Source organism: Leptopilina heterotoma, unplaced genomic scaffold, assembly GCF_015476425.1.
Source record: "Leptopilina heterotoma isolate Lh14 unplaced genomic scaffold, ASM1547642v1 Lhet_52, whole genome shotgun sequence".
Lineage (NCBI taxonomy): Eukaryota > Metazoa > Arthropoda > Insecta > Hymenoptera > Figitidae > Leptopilina > Leptopilina heterotoma.
In genome coordinates this window covers 3,554,496-3,575,587 of record NW_025111114.1, presented here as the reverse complement: position 1 = coordinate 3,575,587, position 21,092 = coordinate 3,554,496, and the positions used below count along the sequence as shown (strand labels likewise).

At 26.3% G+C, this 21,092-nt stretch overlaps 1 protein-coding gene across 6 annotated transcripts in view; it reads right to left on the bottom strand.

Annotated features, from left to right (window-relative positions):
* Positions 1–3,575: 3,575 nt before the first annotated feature.
* Positions 3,576–21,092, bottom strand: part of LOC122508087 (disks large homolog 5) — a 42,079-nt gene continuing 24,562 nt past the window's right edge. For 5 of the 6 annotated variants that reach the window (XM_043621186.1, XM_043621188.1, XM_043621189.1 and 2 more), the window contains 7 exons: positions 19,962–21,032; positions 16,318–18,154; positions 12,137–13,121; positions 7,523–7,767; positions 7,116–7,345; positions 6,724–6,943; positions 3,576–3,890 (listed from right to left, as the gene is read on the bottom strand). In XM_043621186.1, coding sequence (XP_043477121.1) covers positions 3,784–3,890; positions 6,724–6,943; positions 7,116–7,345; positions 7,523–7,767; positions 12,137–13,121; positions 16,318–18,154; positions 19,962–21,032 — 4,695 coding nt within the window. In that variant the 3' untranslated portion in view covers positions 3,576–3,783. The remainder of the gene's footprint in view (positions 3,891–6,723; positions 6,944–7,115; positions 7,346–7,522; positions 7,768–12,136; positions 13,122–16,317; positions 18,155–19,961; positions 21,033–21,092) is intronic. The other variant, XM_043621191.1, reaches the window with a different exon arrangement.

Here is a 21,092-nt window from a genome sequence, read left to right as displayed (position 1 = left end):
GCATTTTCTAATTCACAAAATTCTATATGACTAATTTCTTTTTAACAATCTCGCTCGCCTATATTACAATATTCATCATTTTTGGAAACAATTTCCAATTACAAAGACTTTTATAAAAATTTCAACAAGTTTGAGCATTTATCTTGTTTGTCTTTCTTTTTTTTTCATTTAACAAATACAAAATCGAAGAAATTTCACTAATCGACGAACATAAAACTAATTATTTTTTTCTGAATTACAAAAGTAACCTGCAAAAGTAATGATCTACAAAATGTATTGTTTCGGGAAATAAGAATTTTTCCAAAGATCTCTAATTTCGAGAAAATGATCTGAACTCCATGCAAATTTTTGTCAAAAAAAATGTTTTCTATTTGTTTAATTTATTTTTCGTAAACTAAAATATTTCCAAAGAAATTTTCGAAATATTGAAGTTTCGTAAAAAAAAATAATTTTCGAGATTTTAATAAATAAAGAATTTAATATTCAGAACATTTTCACGAAGTAATTTTTTTTTGAAGAATCTACACCGACTGGTCTACATTAACTAGAACGAGAGAATTGAGATGAAAAAATGGTCCACCAAGAAAAATCTGAAGAAAACCCGAAAACATCAACCAGAGAAGAATATCTGAATAAAGTTTAAAGAGAAATAGAGTAGAAATAGTGATAGAAGAGAATAACAAGAAGTATAGAATTTTCCGAAGTAAAAGTGTGAGAAAAAACATGAAAAAGAGAAACATATGTAAATTGTAGAATACTATTCGAAGACTAGTCGTGATTTCCGTCATAACGATCCCTAGTCGGACTCTAAAAAAATGACAACAAAAAAAAAAGAGCAAAATTCATTAGAATCTCGAACGTGGATCAATAAAACGTAATCTACGTTTCTGCTTCTTAGCTACGCAGTATATCACCATTTACGCTTTAATGATTATCGTAATAATAGTCGTATTTTTTTTTTTTTTCTTTAAGTCGAGATGAATGCACCTGGCTTTTTATGCTAAATTGAGTTTAAGATCGATATTTAAATTATCGTAACATTTAACTTAACTGTTTTATGTTTAAAAAAAAATAACGTGATCAAATAGTGCTTGATGCAGAATATCAAAAGTGCGTCACTAAATATATTTTATATATACCTATATTTATATATTCATATATACACAAGGCGTGTCAAACAAGTTTCCTGTTTAAAACAACAACGATAAAAAAAATTTCTCGTCGAATTTAATTTTTAATTAAATTCAATAAATATTTTTCAAAAAAAAAATGGATGCTTCCTTTGACTCGTCTCGTTTAAAATATTAATCAAGGCGTATGATTATCGTTAAAATTTTCATAATTCAATATTTTCATAATTCAATATTTTCATAATTTAATATTATGACTAACAAAGATAAAAAATTTAATATTAAGTTAATATTAATTAATTATAGTAATACCTACTTGATATATAATTAACTGACGAATTTTTTCAATCTTGGAATAAAGAAAAAAATCCGATTTAAAAATTCAAAATTTGAAAATTCTCTAAAAATTGAGAATTTAAATTCAAATAAATAGAAAACAAAAAATGTGGCACAAAAAAAGGTTAAATTTGAAGAGGAAAAGTAAAATTCGAACGATAATCACGAACCTCAATTATAATTATTATCAATAAATATATTATGTGTTTATTTACACACACTTTGTAATTTTTTGTATACGATGCCGAAAATAAGTGAGTATGGTCCGATTTTAAAAATGATATGCCGTCAAGTATGTCTCATATCACAGAATTGTGATTTTAAATTCTCATTATCACGTTTCTATTATGACAAAAAAAAAAAAAAAAATTTCACAGAATGTTTACCAAACCCGAAAGAAAAACATTATTTTTTTTATTAAATTTAAAATTTCTTTACTTTCTATTATAAGAAAATTAAATAAAAAATCTTCCTCCACGAAAAAGGAATAGTAAAACATACCTTTTGAATAAAATAAATATAAAAGAAAAAGAAAAATTTTTTAATTTTGTAAAAATAGAAAATGTCTGAAAAAGAAAATGAATAATAGAAAATAAAACAATATTCGAAAAAATTTACGAATTTAAAAAAAAATCCATTCTTTCGATCAAGTAGAACATTCTTTGAAAATTACCGGTATGTTAAATGCGATAAATCTCGAACCAGTATTTATAAAAATTTTCTCAGCAAAAATCGGAAAACAATTGAGGAAAAAAAGAAGACTAAATTTCTAATAATCTCGTTTTTGCTGCCAATGAAAGTTAAATTAAATCATTATATTAAAAAAAAACAACCCCTATCAATAAACATCAATATTTAATTTTTGGTCTCGGTGTGTAACTTACGCCTATATATTATTGTTTTTTTTTTTCTAGAAAACTCAATTTGATGGTGAAAAAAAAATTCACAATCTCGACAAATTCGAAAGTTGCGCTACCAATAATTCTTGATTTTCTAATCATCGAATATCTTTGATATAACGAAGAAAACGAAAAATCAACAAAATCAAATTATCGGTTTCTTAAAAAATAAAGAAAATAAAAAAAATAAAAAAATAAAAAAAATAAAAGAAATAAAATAAAAAAAGTAAAAGAAAATAAAAGAAAAATAAAATAAAAAAAAATAAATAAATAAAAAAAAATTAAAATAAATAAAAAAAAATACAATAAAATAAAAATAAATAAATACAATAATTAGAAATTACAATGTAAATAGAATAGAAGTCAATAAATAAAAGAATAAAACCGAAAATGAAGAAAATTTTGTCTCAAATCTCAATAGATTGAAAAAGTTTGCTTCTTTTTTTGGTAGGCACTTCGAGATAACAGTTTAACAAGTACCGTGAAGAACGGTAATAAAAACAATTCTTATTCTAAATTTACTCTTGCACCATGAGGAGCGCATTTAAGCTCGTTGAATATTCCCCTTAATTATAAATACGATCAAGGCGAAAAGGGGAACAAAAAATCCCCTATTATTTTCAATAGAGATAATAAAAAATCTGTACAAAAAGCGGCGAATTATCTCCCTAAACTGAATAATATTTGTTAGTCGCGTTAAATTGTCGAGTTAACGAATGTCTCTACATACAAAATATTTACAAGAACCGAGGTGTTAAAAAACATAAAAAGAAAAAAATCAATTCCAACAATTCCGTCACTCTCTATACGTCTAAAAAAATATCAATTCCAAAAATTACGAACAACTTCCTTTTCTATAAACGAAGACTGTATCGTAAATTTTCATTTTTCAACTTTTACAACAATGTAATAAATTGCGATACAGTCGCTCACTTTAATTTTCACAGACTGTGCTTCTATTTTATTTTTCTTCACTAACTATTAATTTCTTTCTTTTCTTAAATCTCCCCTTGTGTTACTAAAAAAACAGTTGACAAAAAACAGTCAGATTTCAAAAAAACTGACAATAAAAAATTAGAAGAAATTACCAAAACCCAAATACTGTCGTCAATGAGAAAAGAAAATACTGCATGATGAGGAGACGAAAAAAAGAAAAATTGAAGAAAGTGGGGAAAAACGAAAAATCAAATCACAACCGACGAGAATAAGAAACAAAATTGTTTCATAAATTACTTCCCTCAAGAAGCAGAAAAAAAAATTGGCTCGAGATCATAAACAAAAAATGATTGTAAATGGAGAAATAAAAATATTTCTTTCTTTTCTTTTTTTAAGAATTGTACGCATAGTTTAGACGAAAGGGTCCCCTGATGGAATTAGATTGATTTCCACTGCGGTTTGTTGGGACCCCCCCTTAAATGTCAGGGAGGCCCTCGAGGTACCCATAATGCTTTGCTTTGCTCGTCGTCGACGGCTGCTTTTATCTGCGTTACGATACATGCGACACTAACTCCAGCAGGAATTATTGCTGCAAAAATAATATTACTTTTTTAAAGAACTTCCTCTTTTCCATTTAATTTAATTAAATTAAATTGAACCCCCCACCCCAAGAAAAAAAAGAATTTTTAAAAAATTTACTTACATTATTAGTACTACACTGTGTGTAAAAATAAATGTCGAAAAAAAGTGTATTTTCCACTTTATTTAAACCAAAGGCTATTGACAATTAAAAAAGAAAATTGAAAATAAAATTAACAATCAATAAATAAAAAGAAAAAAGAATTTATCTCATAAAAAGATTATTCTATACAAACTGATTAATAATAATAAAATACAATCATCGTTTTTTTACTATTAATATTATTATATAATAATAATAATAATATAATCATGATAATATAATATTATTATAATTATCAATAAACTAATAATAATAACAGCCCTCGGATCGATTTTAAGACACAAAAAAAATCGCTTTAGTCGATTAAAAATACAAAAAAAGTCGAAAAAGTCGTTTATTTATTTGTTTCAACAAAAATTTTATCTTGTAACTGTAGGTAATTATTGTCCATGTTTTTTTAAAGTTACTTAAGGTGTAATATTTTTAAAAAATTATAATAAAAATACTCTTAAAATTAATTTTTTCTAAATATTTGTAAATAATATTTTAAAGATAATAGTCTTTCAATTATACAATTAAAAAAATTCCAAACAATTAAATTTTGGTAAAATCTTTTAAAAATAATTGAAATTTGATAAAACATTTGCAAAACAATTGAATTTTGGTAAAATCGTTCAAAAATAATTGAAATTTGGCAAAATCTTTTAAAAATAATTGAATTTTTGAAAAATATAAAATAATCAAAATTTTTAAAAATTTTTATTATAAAAATATAAACATGATTTTTTCGAAATCTTAATAAGAATCTAAAGAAGTATTATATTTTAAAAAAAAATTTAATTTACTTTGTTCGAAGATAAGTAAATCTTAAAAAATTATGATAAAACAATTCTAAGAATTAGTTTTTTAAAAATATTCTAATGTAATTTTTCGAAAATAATTGAATTTCTTAAAAGAATTTTTGTATAATTTAAAAAAAAACTAAGTAATTTTTTGAAGAATTTTAATTTAAAATTTCCACAATGATTGTTTTCTCCAAAATGTTAAAAATAATTCTGAAAAATTTTAATATTTGTATTATTTTTTGAATTTACGGAATTAATATGTTTTTGAAAATATTGAAAATAATTGAATTTTAAAAATTTGTAATAAAAAAAAATTCCAAGAATTACTTTTTTAAAAAAATTTCAATATAATTTTTTAGAAGCTAGTTTTCATTAATTTTAATTTTCATAAATTTATACTTGAAAATTTTTCATAAAATTTTTTTGAGAATTCAATTATTATTTTCACAAAATTTGCAATTAAATGTCTTCAAAAGTTGATTTTCAAAAATTGTAATAATACTTGAAAAAATCAATTATATTTCGAATTAAAACTAATTAACTAATTTTCGAATTGTTTTATCATAATTTTTATCGAACAAAATAAATTAAAATTTTTTAAAAATTACTTTTTTAGACTTAGATATTAAAATTTCGGGGACATCATTTTTAATTAAAATTCCTACAAAAATTTGATTATTTTTTTAATATTTTTTAAAAACTCAATTATTTTGAAAAGATTTTTATCAAATTTAAAATAATTTTTTAAAAGATTTTACTAAATTTTAATTTTTTGGACATTTTTTAATTGTGTGTAATTGTAAAAATATTCTCATTGAAAAATTATTCCTAGAAATATTGAAATATTGAAATTTTGTAAAATTTAATTGAAAATAATTGATTTTTTTCAAGTATTATATTATAAATTTTGAAAATCAACTTTTGATGAATTTCAATTTGCAAAATTTTGAAAATAATTTAATTCTAATAAATTTTAATGAAAAATTTTCCAGTGTAAATTTAATAAAAATGAAAATTAATAAAAATTAGTTTCTAAAAATTATATTAAAATATTTTTGAAAAAAGTCATTCTCAAAATTTTTTCATTATAATTTTTAAAATTCAATGAGGTATTTTCAATATTTTTCGATTTTTTTTATACCTATTTTTTAAAAACTCAATTATTTTTTAAAGACTTTATCAAATTTCAATTGTTTTTCAAAGATTTTACCGAATTTCAATTTTTTGAACATTTTTTAATAATTGTAAAACTATATTGTCTTTCAAAAAGTATTTAAAAATACTTTTAAAAAATTAATAAATATTAAGAATTTCTTTATTAAAAATTTTGACAATATTCTACCTTAATATCTTTAAAAAGAAAAATGAACAGTTTTAATTACTATAAAAAATTTAAGGTTTGTATTTAAATAATTGAATTCGCGAAGAACCTTCGGAAAATTATTAAAAATTAATATTGATAATTGATTGAGAGTTGAAGTTTAGTTAAAAATTGTAGAAAATATTTTACTCTTGCAAGGGTTACAGTTATAATTTTTAGAAATTAAATTAAATTAAATTTATAAAGTTTCAGAAGTTGAAATTTTTTAAATTTTATTTCCTGGGCAAAAAGAAATAAGTAGTATTTAAATATTTATTTAGCCTAAAATTATTCGAGTTTTGATTAATTGAATTTAGAAATCAGTGAAGAATCACAGAAATACAAAATAAAATTTTCTGTGACAACACTGAATTAAATAAACGACTTTTTTTCTATTTTTAATCGACTAAAGCGACTTCTTCTTTGGCTCATTAAAGTCGATCCGAGGCTTGAGTATTTCAATTTTCATAGGTATTTATAAAGATAAAAATAAATAAATTTCTATAGATAAATAAATAATTAAAGTTGTACTTACAGGAGATGAAAAATCGATATTCAGCCTCCGACTTGAGTGCTTGTTCGTACATCTCCTTAGCTGCCTTCGCGCTCACCTTCTCGCCAGGATACCTCGAATCCTTCACCTCCTTTATTTGTTTTGTGCTCTTAAACTTGATCAATAGAACAATTGGATATATTTGGTGCCTGTGGAGTCTTTCGATCGAAGCAATCGATATATCCAAAAGACAGTGCGAATTCTAAAAGAAATTGAATTGAATTAATATTTTCCTTCAAAAAAATAAATTTCTACATTTAAAATCTAACTATTTAAAAAAATAAGTGGAGTAAAATATATTTTATATTTATTATATTATATAATTCAATATATTAGATTGAAGAAAAGAAATTTTAATATTTAAAAACTCCTACCTTTTCACAGATGTCCTTTACAGCCTGAACAGTTGTGCATTCAAAGTAACTACCTTTCTTTCTGTAATCAACGTACAGAGAATCTCGTAAACCTTGCTCGAGTGTTGCTTGCGAACAGTGCATTGCTTCGGGAAGACATCTTGTGAATTGTCCGGGAAATTCCTGAAGCAATCTTCCCAGAACACATTCACTGAATGGACCAATTATTAAAATTGGTCTTAGAGCTGGATCTGAAATAATAATTGTCAAATAATTCGAAACTATGTATGAATATTTTTATTGTAATATATTAATAATAATTATTATAATTTTAATAAATTAGAAATAATTATAATTATTAGCTATATATTTTCAGAGATTTTATCAAAATTTACAAGTTTTAATCCTCTTTAGAGAAGGATGCTTACAGTCAAGTCTTTCAACTCGTTGATAACTGGCTGGCAAATTTTCCTCATTGAGAGTTCCACTGTCACTGTACCATCCCATATTAACGCCTGTTATGTGCGAGAGTTCCTTGCTGTCTCTACTGGATGATCGTTGATGCTGCTTTTTTCTCCGGAAGAAACTGCGCCGAGCACTTGTAGTTCCTCTTCTGCCGGCATCAGTCTCTAAATCACCGAGGGATCTTCTCAACAACATCTCCTCCTCGACTCTAAATAATTTTAACAATTTAATTAACAAACAAAATTAAAGGAAAAAAAATAAAGGAAATTACGAAAAGAATAAAGAACGATGAAATAAATACAAAAATCTATAGTGATAATAAAATCATTGTATTCCGGTAATCTGTTCGCAGTTTGAAGTTAGTTCCTGTTTGCTTATTTGTTTCCTAACTTTTTAAATAATTTGTCTTTTTAAATATTTAAAATTTTTAAATTAATGTTCTGAAAATCATTGAACTCTTGTAAAGTATTATTTATAAAAAAATTTGAAAATAATTGAATTTTATGAAGAATTCAATTATTTTCAATAAAATGCTTTAGTCAACTTATAAATAATAAAAATCTTCGTAAGAAATTCAATTATTTTTATATAAATAATAAAATTCTTATCAAGATTTCTCTTATTTTAAATAACATTTTAATTAATTTCTTTAAAAATATCAATTATTTTTAAAATCTTGTCAAAATTCTCCGAAAAAATTCAATTATTTTAAAAATAATTGAATTTTTCACAGGAGTTCAATTATTTAAAAAACTTTGAATTAAATTCAATTCAAGAATTCAATTATTTTTAAAAATTATGAAATTTTGTTTCGCTAGAATTAAATTATTTTAAACTAGCCAAACTATCCGCGCGTAAGCGCGCGGGAATGTTGTATGGGGCTGCTTATTTTAAACAATTTAAAAAATTTTAAAGAAATAATTATTATAACCTAACAAAGAGATTTAACTAACTAAAATTCAAATAATTCCACTCAATGGTCTCAATTTAAATAGAATTTACATTACTAGACTTAAACTATGGCTAGAAAAATTACAATTAGTATCTGGGTCATCTTTTGCATTGCTTATTTTATAAAGCCATTTTAAATTAAATACTTTTTAAAGAAATAATAATTATTACACACTGAAAAAAGTTTTACTTGAAATAGCGATAAGTTTCTCTAGAATAACGAAAGTATTAATTGAAGCACTGAAAAATTTCGCTACTAAAGTGAAATCTGTAGTTCATCCAGCTAAATATTTTTTGCCGTGCATAACGAAAAAAGAATTAAATTAACATCAGATTTTCTACATTCAAAAAAAAAACGAATTCAAATAGAAATTAATCATTTTACAACTTAACCAAATTCACCCCAGAAATCACTGAATTCGATAATTTAGAAGAAAGTCAGACAAAAGCAGGGTTCCTACAGAATCTGGAAATCATGGAAATCATGGAAATGGTATGGAATTTTTAAAAGGCTTCTGGAAATCAGGGAAATCATGGAAAAGGCCTGGAATTTTTAAAAGTTTCTAAATTTTTTCAGTTTTCCATTTTTTCTCTTGAATAAAAATTAAAATAATAATAAAGCTAAATGACATAAAAGAGAAGAAAAAATGTTAAATTTTAAGAAATTCGATTTTTCGGATTTTTGATAATTTTTAATAATTTTTGATTTTTTACCAAAGAGTAGAGACAATTTAATAAGTAAAGTATTTTCCAAAAGCACAAAAATAATTAGGCTAAATCCCATAAAAGAGAAGAAAAAATGTTGAATTTTAAGAAAAACGGATTTTTGAAATTTTTCGAATTTTTGATAATTTTATATTTTTTACCAAAAAGTCGAGACAATTTAATAAGTAAAGTATTTTCCAAAAGCACAAAAATAATGAAGCTAAATCCCGTAAAAGAGAAGAAAAAATGTTGAATTTTAAGAAAAACGGATTTTTGAAATTTTTCGAATTTTTGATATTTTTAGATTTTTTACCAAAGATTCGAGACTATTAAATAAGTAAAGTATTTTCCAAAAGCACAAAAATAATGAAGCTAAATCCCATAAAAGAGAGGAAAAAATGTTGAATTTTAAGAAAAACGGATTTTTGAAATTTTTTAAATTATTCGAATTTTTGATAATTTTAGATTTTTTACCAAAGAGTCGAGACAATTTAATAAGTAAAGTATTTTCCAAGAGCACAAAAATAATGAAGCTAAATCCCATAAAAGAGAGGGAAAAATAATGAATTTTAAGAAATTCGGATTTTTGAATTTTTTCGAATTTTTGATAATTTTAGATTTTTTATCAAAGATTCGAGACTATTAAATAAGTAAAGTATTTTCCAAGAGCACAAAAATAATGAAGCTAAATCCCATAAAAGAGAGGGAAAAATAATGAATTTTAAGAAATTCGGATTTTTGAATTTTTTCGAATTTTTGATAATTTTAGATTTTTTACCAAAGAGTCGAGACAATTTAATAAGTAAAGTATTTTCCAAAAGCACAAAAATAATGAAGCTATATCCTATAAAAGAGAGGAAAAAATGTTGAATTTTAAGAAATTCGGAATTTTGAATTTTTGATAATTTTCGATAATTTTAGATTTTTTACCAAAGAGTCGAGACAATTTAATAAGTAAAGTATTTTCCAAAAGCTCAAAAATAATGAAGATAAATCCCATAAAAGAGAAGAAAAAATGTTGAATTTTAAGAAATTCGATTTTTCGAATTTTTGATAATCTTTAATAATTTTTGATTTTTTACCAAAGAGTCGAGACTATTAAATAAGTAAAGTATTTTCCAAAAGCACAAAAATAATGAAGCTAAATCCCATAAAAGAGAAGAAAAAATGTTGAATTTTAAGAAATTCGGATTTTTGAATTTTTTCGAATTTTTGATATTTTTAGATTTTTTACCAAAGAGTCGAGACTATTAAATAATTAAAGTATTTTCCAAAAGCACAAAAATAATGAAGCTAAATCCCATAAAAGAGAGGGAAAAATGTTGAATTTTAAGAAAATCGGATTTTTGAAATTTTTCGAATTTTTGATAATTTTAGATTTTTTACCAAAGAGTCGAGACAATTTAATAAGTAAAGTATTTTCCAAGAGCCAAAAAATAATGAAGCTAAATCCCATAAAAGAGAGGGAAAAATAATGAATTTTAAGAAATTCGGATTTTTGAATTTTTTCGAATTTTTGATAATTTTAGATTTTTTATCAAAGATTCGAGACTATTAAATAAGTAAAGTATTTTCCAAGAGCACAAAAATAATGAAGCTAAATCCCATAAAAGAGAGGAAGAAATGTTGAATTTTAAGAAATTCGGTTTTTCGAATTTTTTTGAATTTTTGATAATTTTAGATTTTTTACCAAAGGGTGGAGACAATTTAATAAGTAAAGTATTTTCCAAAAGCACAAAAATAATGAAGCTAAATCCCATAAAAGAGAAGAAAAAATGTTGAATTTTAGGAAAATCGGATTTTTGAATTTTTTCGAATTTTTGATATTTTTAGATTTTTTACCAAAGAGTCAAGACTATTAAATAAGTAAAGTATTTTCCAAAAGCACAAAAATAATGAAGCTAAATCCCATAAAAGAGAGGAAAAAATGTTGAATTTTAAGAAAAACGGATTTTTGAAATTTTTTAAATTTTTCGAATTTTTGATAATTTTAGATTTTTTACCAAAGAGTCGAGACAATTTAATAAGTAAAGTATTTTCCAAGAGCACAAAAATAATGAAGCTAAATCCCATAAAAGAGAGGGAAAAATAATGAATTTTAAGAAATTCGGATTTTTGAATTTTTTCGAATTTTTGATAATTTTAGATTTTTTATCAAAGATTCGAGACTATTAAATAAGTAAAGTATTTTCCAAGAGCACAAAAATAATGAAGCTAAATCCCATAAAAGAGAGGAAGAAATGTTGAATTTTAAGAAATTCGGTTTTTCGAATTTTTTTGAATTTTTGATAATTTTAGATTTTTTACCAAAGGGTGGAGACTATTAAATAAGTAAAGTATTTTCCAAAAGCACAAAAATAATGAAGCTAAATCCTATAAAAGAGAGGAAAAAATGTTGAATTTTTTGAAGGAATTTTATTAAAAATTTTGAAAATAATCGAATTTAATTAATATTTTTTAAAATAATTGTATTCTTTCGAGAAATTTTATTAAAATTGTAGTGAAAATAATTGAATTCCCCCGAAACTTTTTTTTATTTATGAAAATAATTGAATTCCTTTGTAGAATTTTATTATTTATGAAAATATTTTAATTCTTGCGGAGTATTTTACAATATTCATAAAAATAATTGAATTGTTCCGAAGGATTTTGTCTGAATTTTTGAAAATAGTTGAATTTTTTGAAGGAATTTTATTAAAAATTTTGAAAATAATCGAATTTAATTAATATTTTTTAAAATAATTGTATTCTTTCGAGAAGTTTTATTAATATTGTAGTGAAAATAGTTGAACTACTCTTAAGAATTTTATTATTTAAGAAAATAATGAATTTATTGCGAAAAATTTTATTAAAATTTAAAAATAAAATAAAATAAATAAATAGAATTTTTATAATTTAAATAATGTGAAAAAGTATCTTACTTGTATTTACTGGGAATGATGCCGCAGGTTTGTCGTCTTCCAGTCTGATCAACAAGCCAAGCTCGCCAATGTCCAGGCGTTCCATTAAACATCGTGTTATCAACATAGAGAATATCATCTTTATTGAACCTCAATTGCAGACTATCGCCAACATCACCGGTTCGATCGAACATTGCCTTCACGTAGAAACTGTCGCCAGGTTTATCCTTCACCTCATTATACCTCTCGGGTATAAATTGTGCAATCAATGTCACTTTATCCGTGGGTCTTGCCAATTCCAAAGCAGCTTGCTCAGCAGTCGCTTGTCTCAAATCAACGCCATTATACTCCAGAATACGATCACCAGTTCTCAGTCCCGATTTTTCCGCCAAACATCCCGGCTGAACGGAATGAACAAATATTCCAACTCCATTGCCGCCAACAAGCGATATTCCCAAATTCGAACATTTTCTCGTTTCAATGAACAAATATCGCGGTTCACTTGGTGGCAATGTTGCCTTTTGCGATTGATCCTCTTGCGTTGGACTTCGAACTGTTGCATTTTGACGTTGCAATGTTGTTGCTGCTTGATTAATTTGTGCTCTTGTCAATGTGCCCGTTGCACTTCTCAATGAATCGAGTGTCGCGGAATTTCTCATATTCTCGAGTGTCGCTGAATTTCTTAATTCTGGTTTTCTAATATTAATGTCAAGCGATGCTGAACTACGAATTTCACGTTCTCTCTCCTGTGTTGTTCTCACGTCAAGTGACGCTGATGCACGTACTTCACGTTCACGATCACGATCTCTGTCGCGATCACTTCGCATTGTATTCAAAGATGACGAACCATCGCGTTCAGGCTCTGATGATTCCATTGGTTCATTGGTGGTTTTTCTTGGTACTTCCGGACTATTGCATGGAGTTGGTGATCCACTTCGACTACCGGCTTCCTCTCCGCCAGCTTCCGATGAACTTGACGAGGCCGAACCGTCTTGTTCGTTGAATTCTTTAAAGAAAAATGTTTTTTTTAGAAACTTTTAATACTTTTATAATTCTATTCAATTTCTGTTCAATTACAAATCGATTTTTGTCCTTCAATTTCTATTTTGTTTTTTAATACTTTTTATTGAATTAACTAAGATAATAATCTGATAATCGTCTTTCATTTATTTATTCTGTCCATAGTTTCAAAGTTATTTAAAAATAAAGGAAAAAACTGTTTATAAATTCTATTTGTCAATTACAAATTTTAATTGAAAATAAATTGAAAATTTTTGTATTAGAATTCGTGGTAATTTCATAGTTTATGAGGCAAACAAAAAAGACACAAAAATTCAGAATTTTCTTATGAATTCTAAAAATTTAATTTTTTCCACTACTTTTATATAAAAGTTATTAAGTTCGAAGTTATAGTTGAAAAATAAATTCCCTAAGTTCAAATTGTTTTTCACTTAAATTACTTAAATCCTCAGAATTAACGCAGCAAAAGAAAGCTTGAAATTAATTAATAAATGTGACGCGTTCCGAAGAAAGAAACAACACAAAAATAATTTTAAAATAGTTTGCTTCGTAATAAGGTAACTTTCTTCGGAACGCATCAAAAATGCAGAGCTCGAACCAATGAAAGTATTAAAAAAACGGACTTTACGGATCACAAATAAAAAATTACGGACCAATTATTTTTAATAATTTTTAAAAAAGTTCTTTGACAATTTTCAAATCCATTTGTTTACAATATTCAATTTTACCAAATTCCAATTATTCGTAAATTCTTCAATTAAATATATATTAGAAAATAAAACCTTCAAATAATATAAAAAAAATTCAATAAAACTTTTTCAAAAAAATTAATTTCAAAATTCAATTATTTCTAAAAATGCACGCTATATTCCTTTAAAATTCAATTAAATTATCTAAAATTTTAACTGAAATTAATTTTTAAATCAATTTTTATCAGAAAATTCTACTAGAATTCAATTATTAAAATAAAAAAAAACAATTTATTTATTGAATGTTTCTTAAAATTCAATTCCCATGAAGAATCGTTATCAACAAATTTTCAAATAATTGAATTCTATCAACGAATTTTTAAAAAAAATTTTAAGGATAATTACATTTTTCGAGAAATTCGATTAAAATTGTATTAAAAATAACTGAAATTCTGCGATGATTATTTTTTAACAATATTTAAGTTTTGCGAAGAATATTACTATACTTATGAAAATAATTGAATTTCTGCAATAATTTGTAACTTTTCCAAAGCTAATTTTTTTTCCGTATTTTTAACTGAAATTCTTCTATAATTGCATTATTTTTAATAATTTTTAAAAAAATTCTTTGAGAATTTTCACATTCATTTGTTTACAATTTAATTTTACAAAATTTCAATTATTCGTAATTTTTTCAATTAAATACATATTAGAACATAAAAACTTCAAATAATTTTAAAAAATCCGCAATTAAACTTTTACAAAAAAAAAAAAAGAATTCCACAGAATTGTTAGTTAAAAAAATTAAAAGTTGAAATTTTCAAAGATTTTAATTTGAAACCTTTTCAAAATTCAATTATTTCTAAAAATTCACCCTTTAATAATTTTAATATTCAATTATAATTAAGGAATTCGATTAAAATTATTTAAAAATAATTGGAATTCTGGAATGAATTATTATTTTCTCTGAAAATAATTGAATTCCTAAAAAGAATTTTATTATTCACGAAAATAATTCAATTGCTGTAAAAATTTTATTATTTATGAAAATAATTGAATGATTGTGAAGAAATTTTTAAAAAATTTGTAAATAATTGAATTCCTGAGAATAATTTTATTATTGATAAAAATAATTGAATTATTGCGAAAATTTTTATTTAAATAATGTTTAAAAAGAATTGAATTTCTGTGAAAAATTTTGTTATATTTGAAAATAATTAAATTCTTCCAAAGAATTTAAAGAAAAACATTTCTTTAAATAATTGATTTTTCCCAAGAATTGAAATTAAATTTTTAAGAATAATTTTACATTTCTCGAGCAATTCTTGTCAAATTGTATGAAAAATAATTAAAATCCTGCGATGAATTTTATTATTTATGAAAATAATTGAATAGTTGCTAAGAATATTATTAAAATTTTCAAAAATAATTGAATTTCTGAGAAGAATTCTATTATTTATGAAAATAATTGAATTGAGAAAATTTTTTATTTTAATGTTTAAAAAGAACTGAATTTCTGTGATAATTTTTGTTATTTTTGAAAAAAAGAAAAGAATTAAAAAAAACAATTTTTTAAATAATTGATTTTTTCCAGGAATTAAAATTAAATTTTTAAAAATAATTACATTTTTTGAGCAATGCTTGTAAAATTGTATTAAAAATAATTGAAATCCTGCGATGAATTTTATTATTTTGGAAAATAATTGAATTGTTGCTAAGAATTTTTTTTTAATTCTCAAAAATAATTGAATTTTTATAATAATTTTGTAAATAATTGGATTCCTGTGAAATTTTTATTAAATTCTATGAAAATAATTAAAGGGTTACGTAGAATATTATTAAATTTTTTAAAAATCATTGAAATTGTGGAAAATTTTTGAAAATAATTGAAAATTTTGTCAAGAATTTTATTTCAATTTTTAAAAATAATTGAATTTCGGAGAAGAATTTAATTATTTCTAAAGATAATTGAAATTTTGACGAGAATTTTTAAAAATAATTGAATTTTTGCGAAGAATTTTATTACTTTAGAAAATAATTAAATTTCTGCAATCATTTGTAATTTTTCTAAAATTCTCCAAATTATATCGTACAATTTACGAACTTTTCCTATTTTCTCAATCAAATTACGGACCTTTTTTCAAAAAAAACTGACTTTTACGGACTTGAAGCAAATTTACGGACCTTTACAGTATTTGCAAACCTAGTTCGAGCCCTGAAAACATTTTTTTTCTTTTTAAATTAGTTGAATAATAAATTAGTTACATCGAAAATATTTATCACTGAAAATACTTAAATCCTCGATATTGACGCAGCAAGAAGAAACATTAGATTAATTATTATATTAATATTGACGACAAACTACAAAATTAAGTAAATTTTTTTCAAAACTAGAAGGTGATCTATATTTTACTACAAAGAATTGAATTCAAATACTAATATATGAAAAAGATTTAAAAAAATACTCGAAGGAATGGAATGAATCATACTTACTCTCAGGACTGTACTGGACCAGCATCGTAATTGAATTACCGCACTGTCTTAGGACATTAGCTGCCAATTGATAAGTAGCACTCCTCATATTAATTCCACAAACTTCGAGTAATTGATCGCCAATTTGTAATCCAACACGTGACGCTAAACTGTGTTCAGAAACAGTTGAGACAAAAACACCACCGCCATCCAAACAGGAAATTTGTATTCCAAGCGGCTCCACGGACTTATCAATATAAACCCTTCTCAATTCACCACTCCCCCCACCTGTACCTGGACTCAACACTTCCACATGAAATGTCGGCATTGGACTCCCTCTCTCCGATGTTCTCTCAATACTTCCCGTTGATAATTTACCAACGCTATTTTTTGGCGTGACACTTGGATTCGATGGTATGCGAAATCGTTGATTCTCCTTTTTCCTCGGGAATGTTCCGCCCTCATAGCCATGCGTGTACGACGACGGAACATCGTATGGACTCAGTGGATGTGCTTTATTACTCTTGTGGCAGTGAAGATCGGCGGATGGTGTGTACAAGTGTTGTCCGTAAACGGGTTGTGGTCCAGGACTGTAGGGTGGTTCAAAACAAAAGGAGCGTGCATCGGGCAGGCCAATGGACTCGCCTGATTGTGCCGAGGGTAATGAGGGTGGTGATGGATATCGCGAGAACAATGAATTTTGCTGATGTGGATGCGGATGTGTGTGCGTGTAAGGTGGATATGAAAAATTACTACCAGCGAGTTGTTGTTGTTGTTGTTGTCGTGGGCCAGTCGATGAACTTCCCATTCCGGTGTAAAGTTGCGAGTGAGCACGATTGTGCATTGAATCCTGAGTGGAATCGGTTGGTAAATATTTTGCCGAGCGTTTCTTCGCGTAATAATCCATATCCTTGCCGGATTTCACTGAGAAATCGATACTCGTCTCGGATGGTGCGAGCGTTGAACCAAGACGACTTTCACCATGATCGAATTCATTACTCAGCTTCTTGTCCTTTGTGTCCTTGAATTGCACTCCAGGTGTGAATGATTTCTGACTGAAGAGCTGACCTGATTTACTGGTATCCGAAATAAAAACAGTATGCCGATTACTGGCATTGGAAAAATTAGTTAGGGGAATGGGATTTGAGATCCGATTGTAATTATAACTCTCGTACTTGGGTGGTTGATTGAGGAGAACGCTGAGCGGTAGTCGTTCCTTGGTTTTACGTGGATGGAGAATTGTTCCGGTGCCGTTTTGCAGAAGGGGTCCACCACGTGCCTTTGGCCATGTGCCGCCGTTCTTTTCCGCTTTTTCCGCGCCACGACGTTTACTGTGCTTTAGCACGCCATTATTCGCCTTCTTGTGATAACTCTCGATCACTGAATCGAGTTCCGCTATTGCGTCCTGCTCCTGCTCGAAAGTACTTGGACTCGAGTTACGGTGTCGCTTCTTCTTGTCCTCTCGATCCTTACTGTGTCGCCTCCCTCGGACGATGTCAATTTTCTCACGAATATTGTCCCAAGCATTGCTGATTCCACTCGCTTTCTCACCGCTTATCGATTTTGACACTTTGTAGACAGTTCGATCGCCGAAATTCGAGGCGATGTAACGACGATCGTAATCGTCGGATGTCGTTTTTAACATTAGACGCTCGTGTTCCGTTTGTGAGCAGCTATTGACCATCTTTTGTTTCTCAGGACTAAAACTGCTGTCTAGGGGCATGGAGTCGGAACTGGTCACTGTCGGCAGGGGAATGCCCTTTAATGTCGTGATTGTCAGAACATCCGAAGAATTGTCGTTTAGAATCGCCATTGCTTCATGAGAGGACGTCACATTATCCATTGGTTTGCTGTTTATCTGCAAAAGTTAAAAATACTCGTAACTAATTTTGAACTAATTAAGAGTTCCAACGATTTTGCTCAATTCAAATTCCCTGATTCTTCCAGGTTCAGGGCTCGAACCAGTAAAAGTATTTAAAAATACGGACAATACGAACAAAAAATGAAAAATTACGAACCAATTACATTTTACTTTAAACTATAAATTAAAATGTTTTATATTAAAGATGGCACAGTGATAAAATCATTTATTCAGGCCTCGGATATTATGACTTTTTCGACTATTTTCGAATAATGAGACTTTTATAGACTTCTATTAAAAAAATTTTCATTTCCATAAATTCACACTTGAAGATTTTTCATTAAATTTTTTTGAGAATTCAGTTATTTTCACAAAATTTGCAAATAAATTTCTTTAAAAGTTGATTTTCAAAAATTGTAATAAAATAATACTTGAAAAAATCAATTATTTTCAATTAAATTTTACAAAATTTCAATTATTCCAAATCTTTTTAATTGTATATTTGGAAATTTAATTAGAAAAAATTTTTCAAAAATAGGTAAATTTTAAAAGATTTGTCTATAATTATTTTCACACTAGAAAAATCAAAATAATTTGCATTTTATACTAAAAATTGTGGTATTTTGTTGCAAAATTTAGAAGATAATACCACAATTTTTAGTATAAAATGCAACTTATTTCGATTTTTATAGTGTGAAAAGTATAACTATAGACAAATCTTTGAAAAGTTATTTTTGAATAATTTTTTTATTTTAATTTTTGAAATATACAATATTAAAAAAATTTTGTAAAATTTAATTGAAAAAAAATAATTTTTTTCAAGTATTTGATTACAATTTTTGAAATTAACTTTTAAAAAATTGTAATTGAAAATTTTTGAAATAATTGAGTTCTCAAAAATTTAAATGAAAAATCGTCTTAAGTGTAAATTTAGAAAAAAATTAAAATTAATGAAAATTAGATTGTAAAAATAAAATAAAATTTTTTTGGAAAAAAATAATTAAAATTCTGCAATGAGTTTTAGTATTTATGAAAATAATTGAATTTCCAAAAAGAATTTTTTATTAACGAGAATAATTGAATCTTGTAAAAATTTTATTATTTATGAAAATAATTGAATTATCGCGAAGAAATTTTATAAAAAAAAATTGTTAAAAATCATTGAATTGAGGAAAATTTCTAAAAATAATTGAAAGTTTGCCAAGAATTTTATTTAAATTCTTGAAAATAATTGAATTTCGAAGGAGAATTTAATTATTTATAATTTCTGCAAAGAATTTTTCTACTTTAAAAATAATTGAATTTCTACAATCATTTGTAACTGCTCCAAAATTCATTTTCTTTTAGGGTTTTTAAGTAAAATTCTTCTATACATTCATTATTTTTAATAATTAATTAATAGTATATTAAAAAATTTAACTAATTGTAGAAGAATTTGAATTATTAAAATTTTTTGCAATAATCTAAGTTCTTTCTAATTAAATTCATTCAAAATTGAAATTTTACAAAATTTAAAATTTTTTTATTTATTTATTTATTAAAACCATTTGAAGTTAATTTATTTATAAAAATTGTAAACGAAACTCTTTTAAAATTGAATTAATTTTGAATTTAAGTAAAATTATATTTCAAGAATAAGCCCAATAACATTAGAAAACAATAATTTCCCAGGATTACGATCAATATTCCCTGACTTTTTCAAGGTTTATAAAATTCCCTGACATTTCCAGGTTTTCCAGATTTCCAGGTTTGCGTGGCAACCCTGTAATTGCAAATGAAAAAAAGTGTAGAGAAAAATTCTTACGTTTAAGACACGATCGCCAACGGCGAGATATCCGTCCTTTGCAGCCAGACTACCGGGAGAGATTTTCGAGATGTAAATTCCAGTTTCGAGAGTGATTCCATGCGGTACGGTACCAACAGGTAATTGCGTGGTTCTCAATGCTCGACGACTCATTCTCCGCCTTCGGACGGTCAACGTCGCTATTCCCACAGTCGATGAACGCAAAGTCTCCAGAACCATTCTCGTCGACACCGACGTGCAATCGACATTATTCACCCTCATTATACAATCATTGACTCGCAATTTCCCGTCCATAATACTTCCCTGTATCACTTGCGCCACATAAACCCCAATATCATTCGGATAATGAGGATTCTCACGTCCTCCAACTAGCACCAAACCCAAATCTCGATCAGAATCCAAACAAAGTCTACCGAGATCATGATGAACAGTCAACACGTCCCATTCATTAACTTCCGTTTCAATTGTACCATCGTGACCATACTGACTCGTTCTCAACGAATGATCACCCGACTCAATCTTCTCCTTAAGATCCTTCAATTCCTTCGACGCTTCATTTCTCTGCTTCTTAATATTATCCGAATCCTTCAATGCACTCGCCAATTCGGAAACAGCTCGATCTCTCTCCTTTCGCAGTCTATCGCAAAGTGTTCTTATTGTTTCACGCTCGAGGACAATTTTGTCACGTTCACTGAATGCCCAATCGCGTCTTCGTTTTGACACCTCTGCCTCTTGTACGGCCTCCTCAAGATCCGCTTGCAGTGTATCGACAAATTTACGAAGTTTATCCAATTCAAGATTGGCTTGATCTAAATTATCCATTCGTTCCTTCTCGCGTTTCGCGTAATCACGAATGCTCGTGTCCTTCTCGACTTCCTTGTTTGCATTGTCTCGCTCACGACTATAGGAATGAAGTTCAAGGCGATTTTTATAATCTCGACTTGCTCCTTCGGAGAAATCGCCAAACTTTTGCCGCAGTTCGTTGCATTCTTTTAAAGCCTCGTCACGATCGTGAAGCGCCGATGAGATCTCTCGTTGTAACGTTTCAATTTGATAGGAAAGTGTCTTCTTCTGAAAACAAGTAATATTTTTAATTACATTCATGGAAAATAGTCGTAAACAATAATCGAA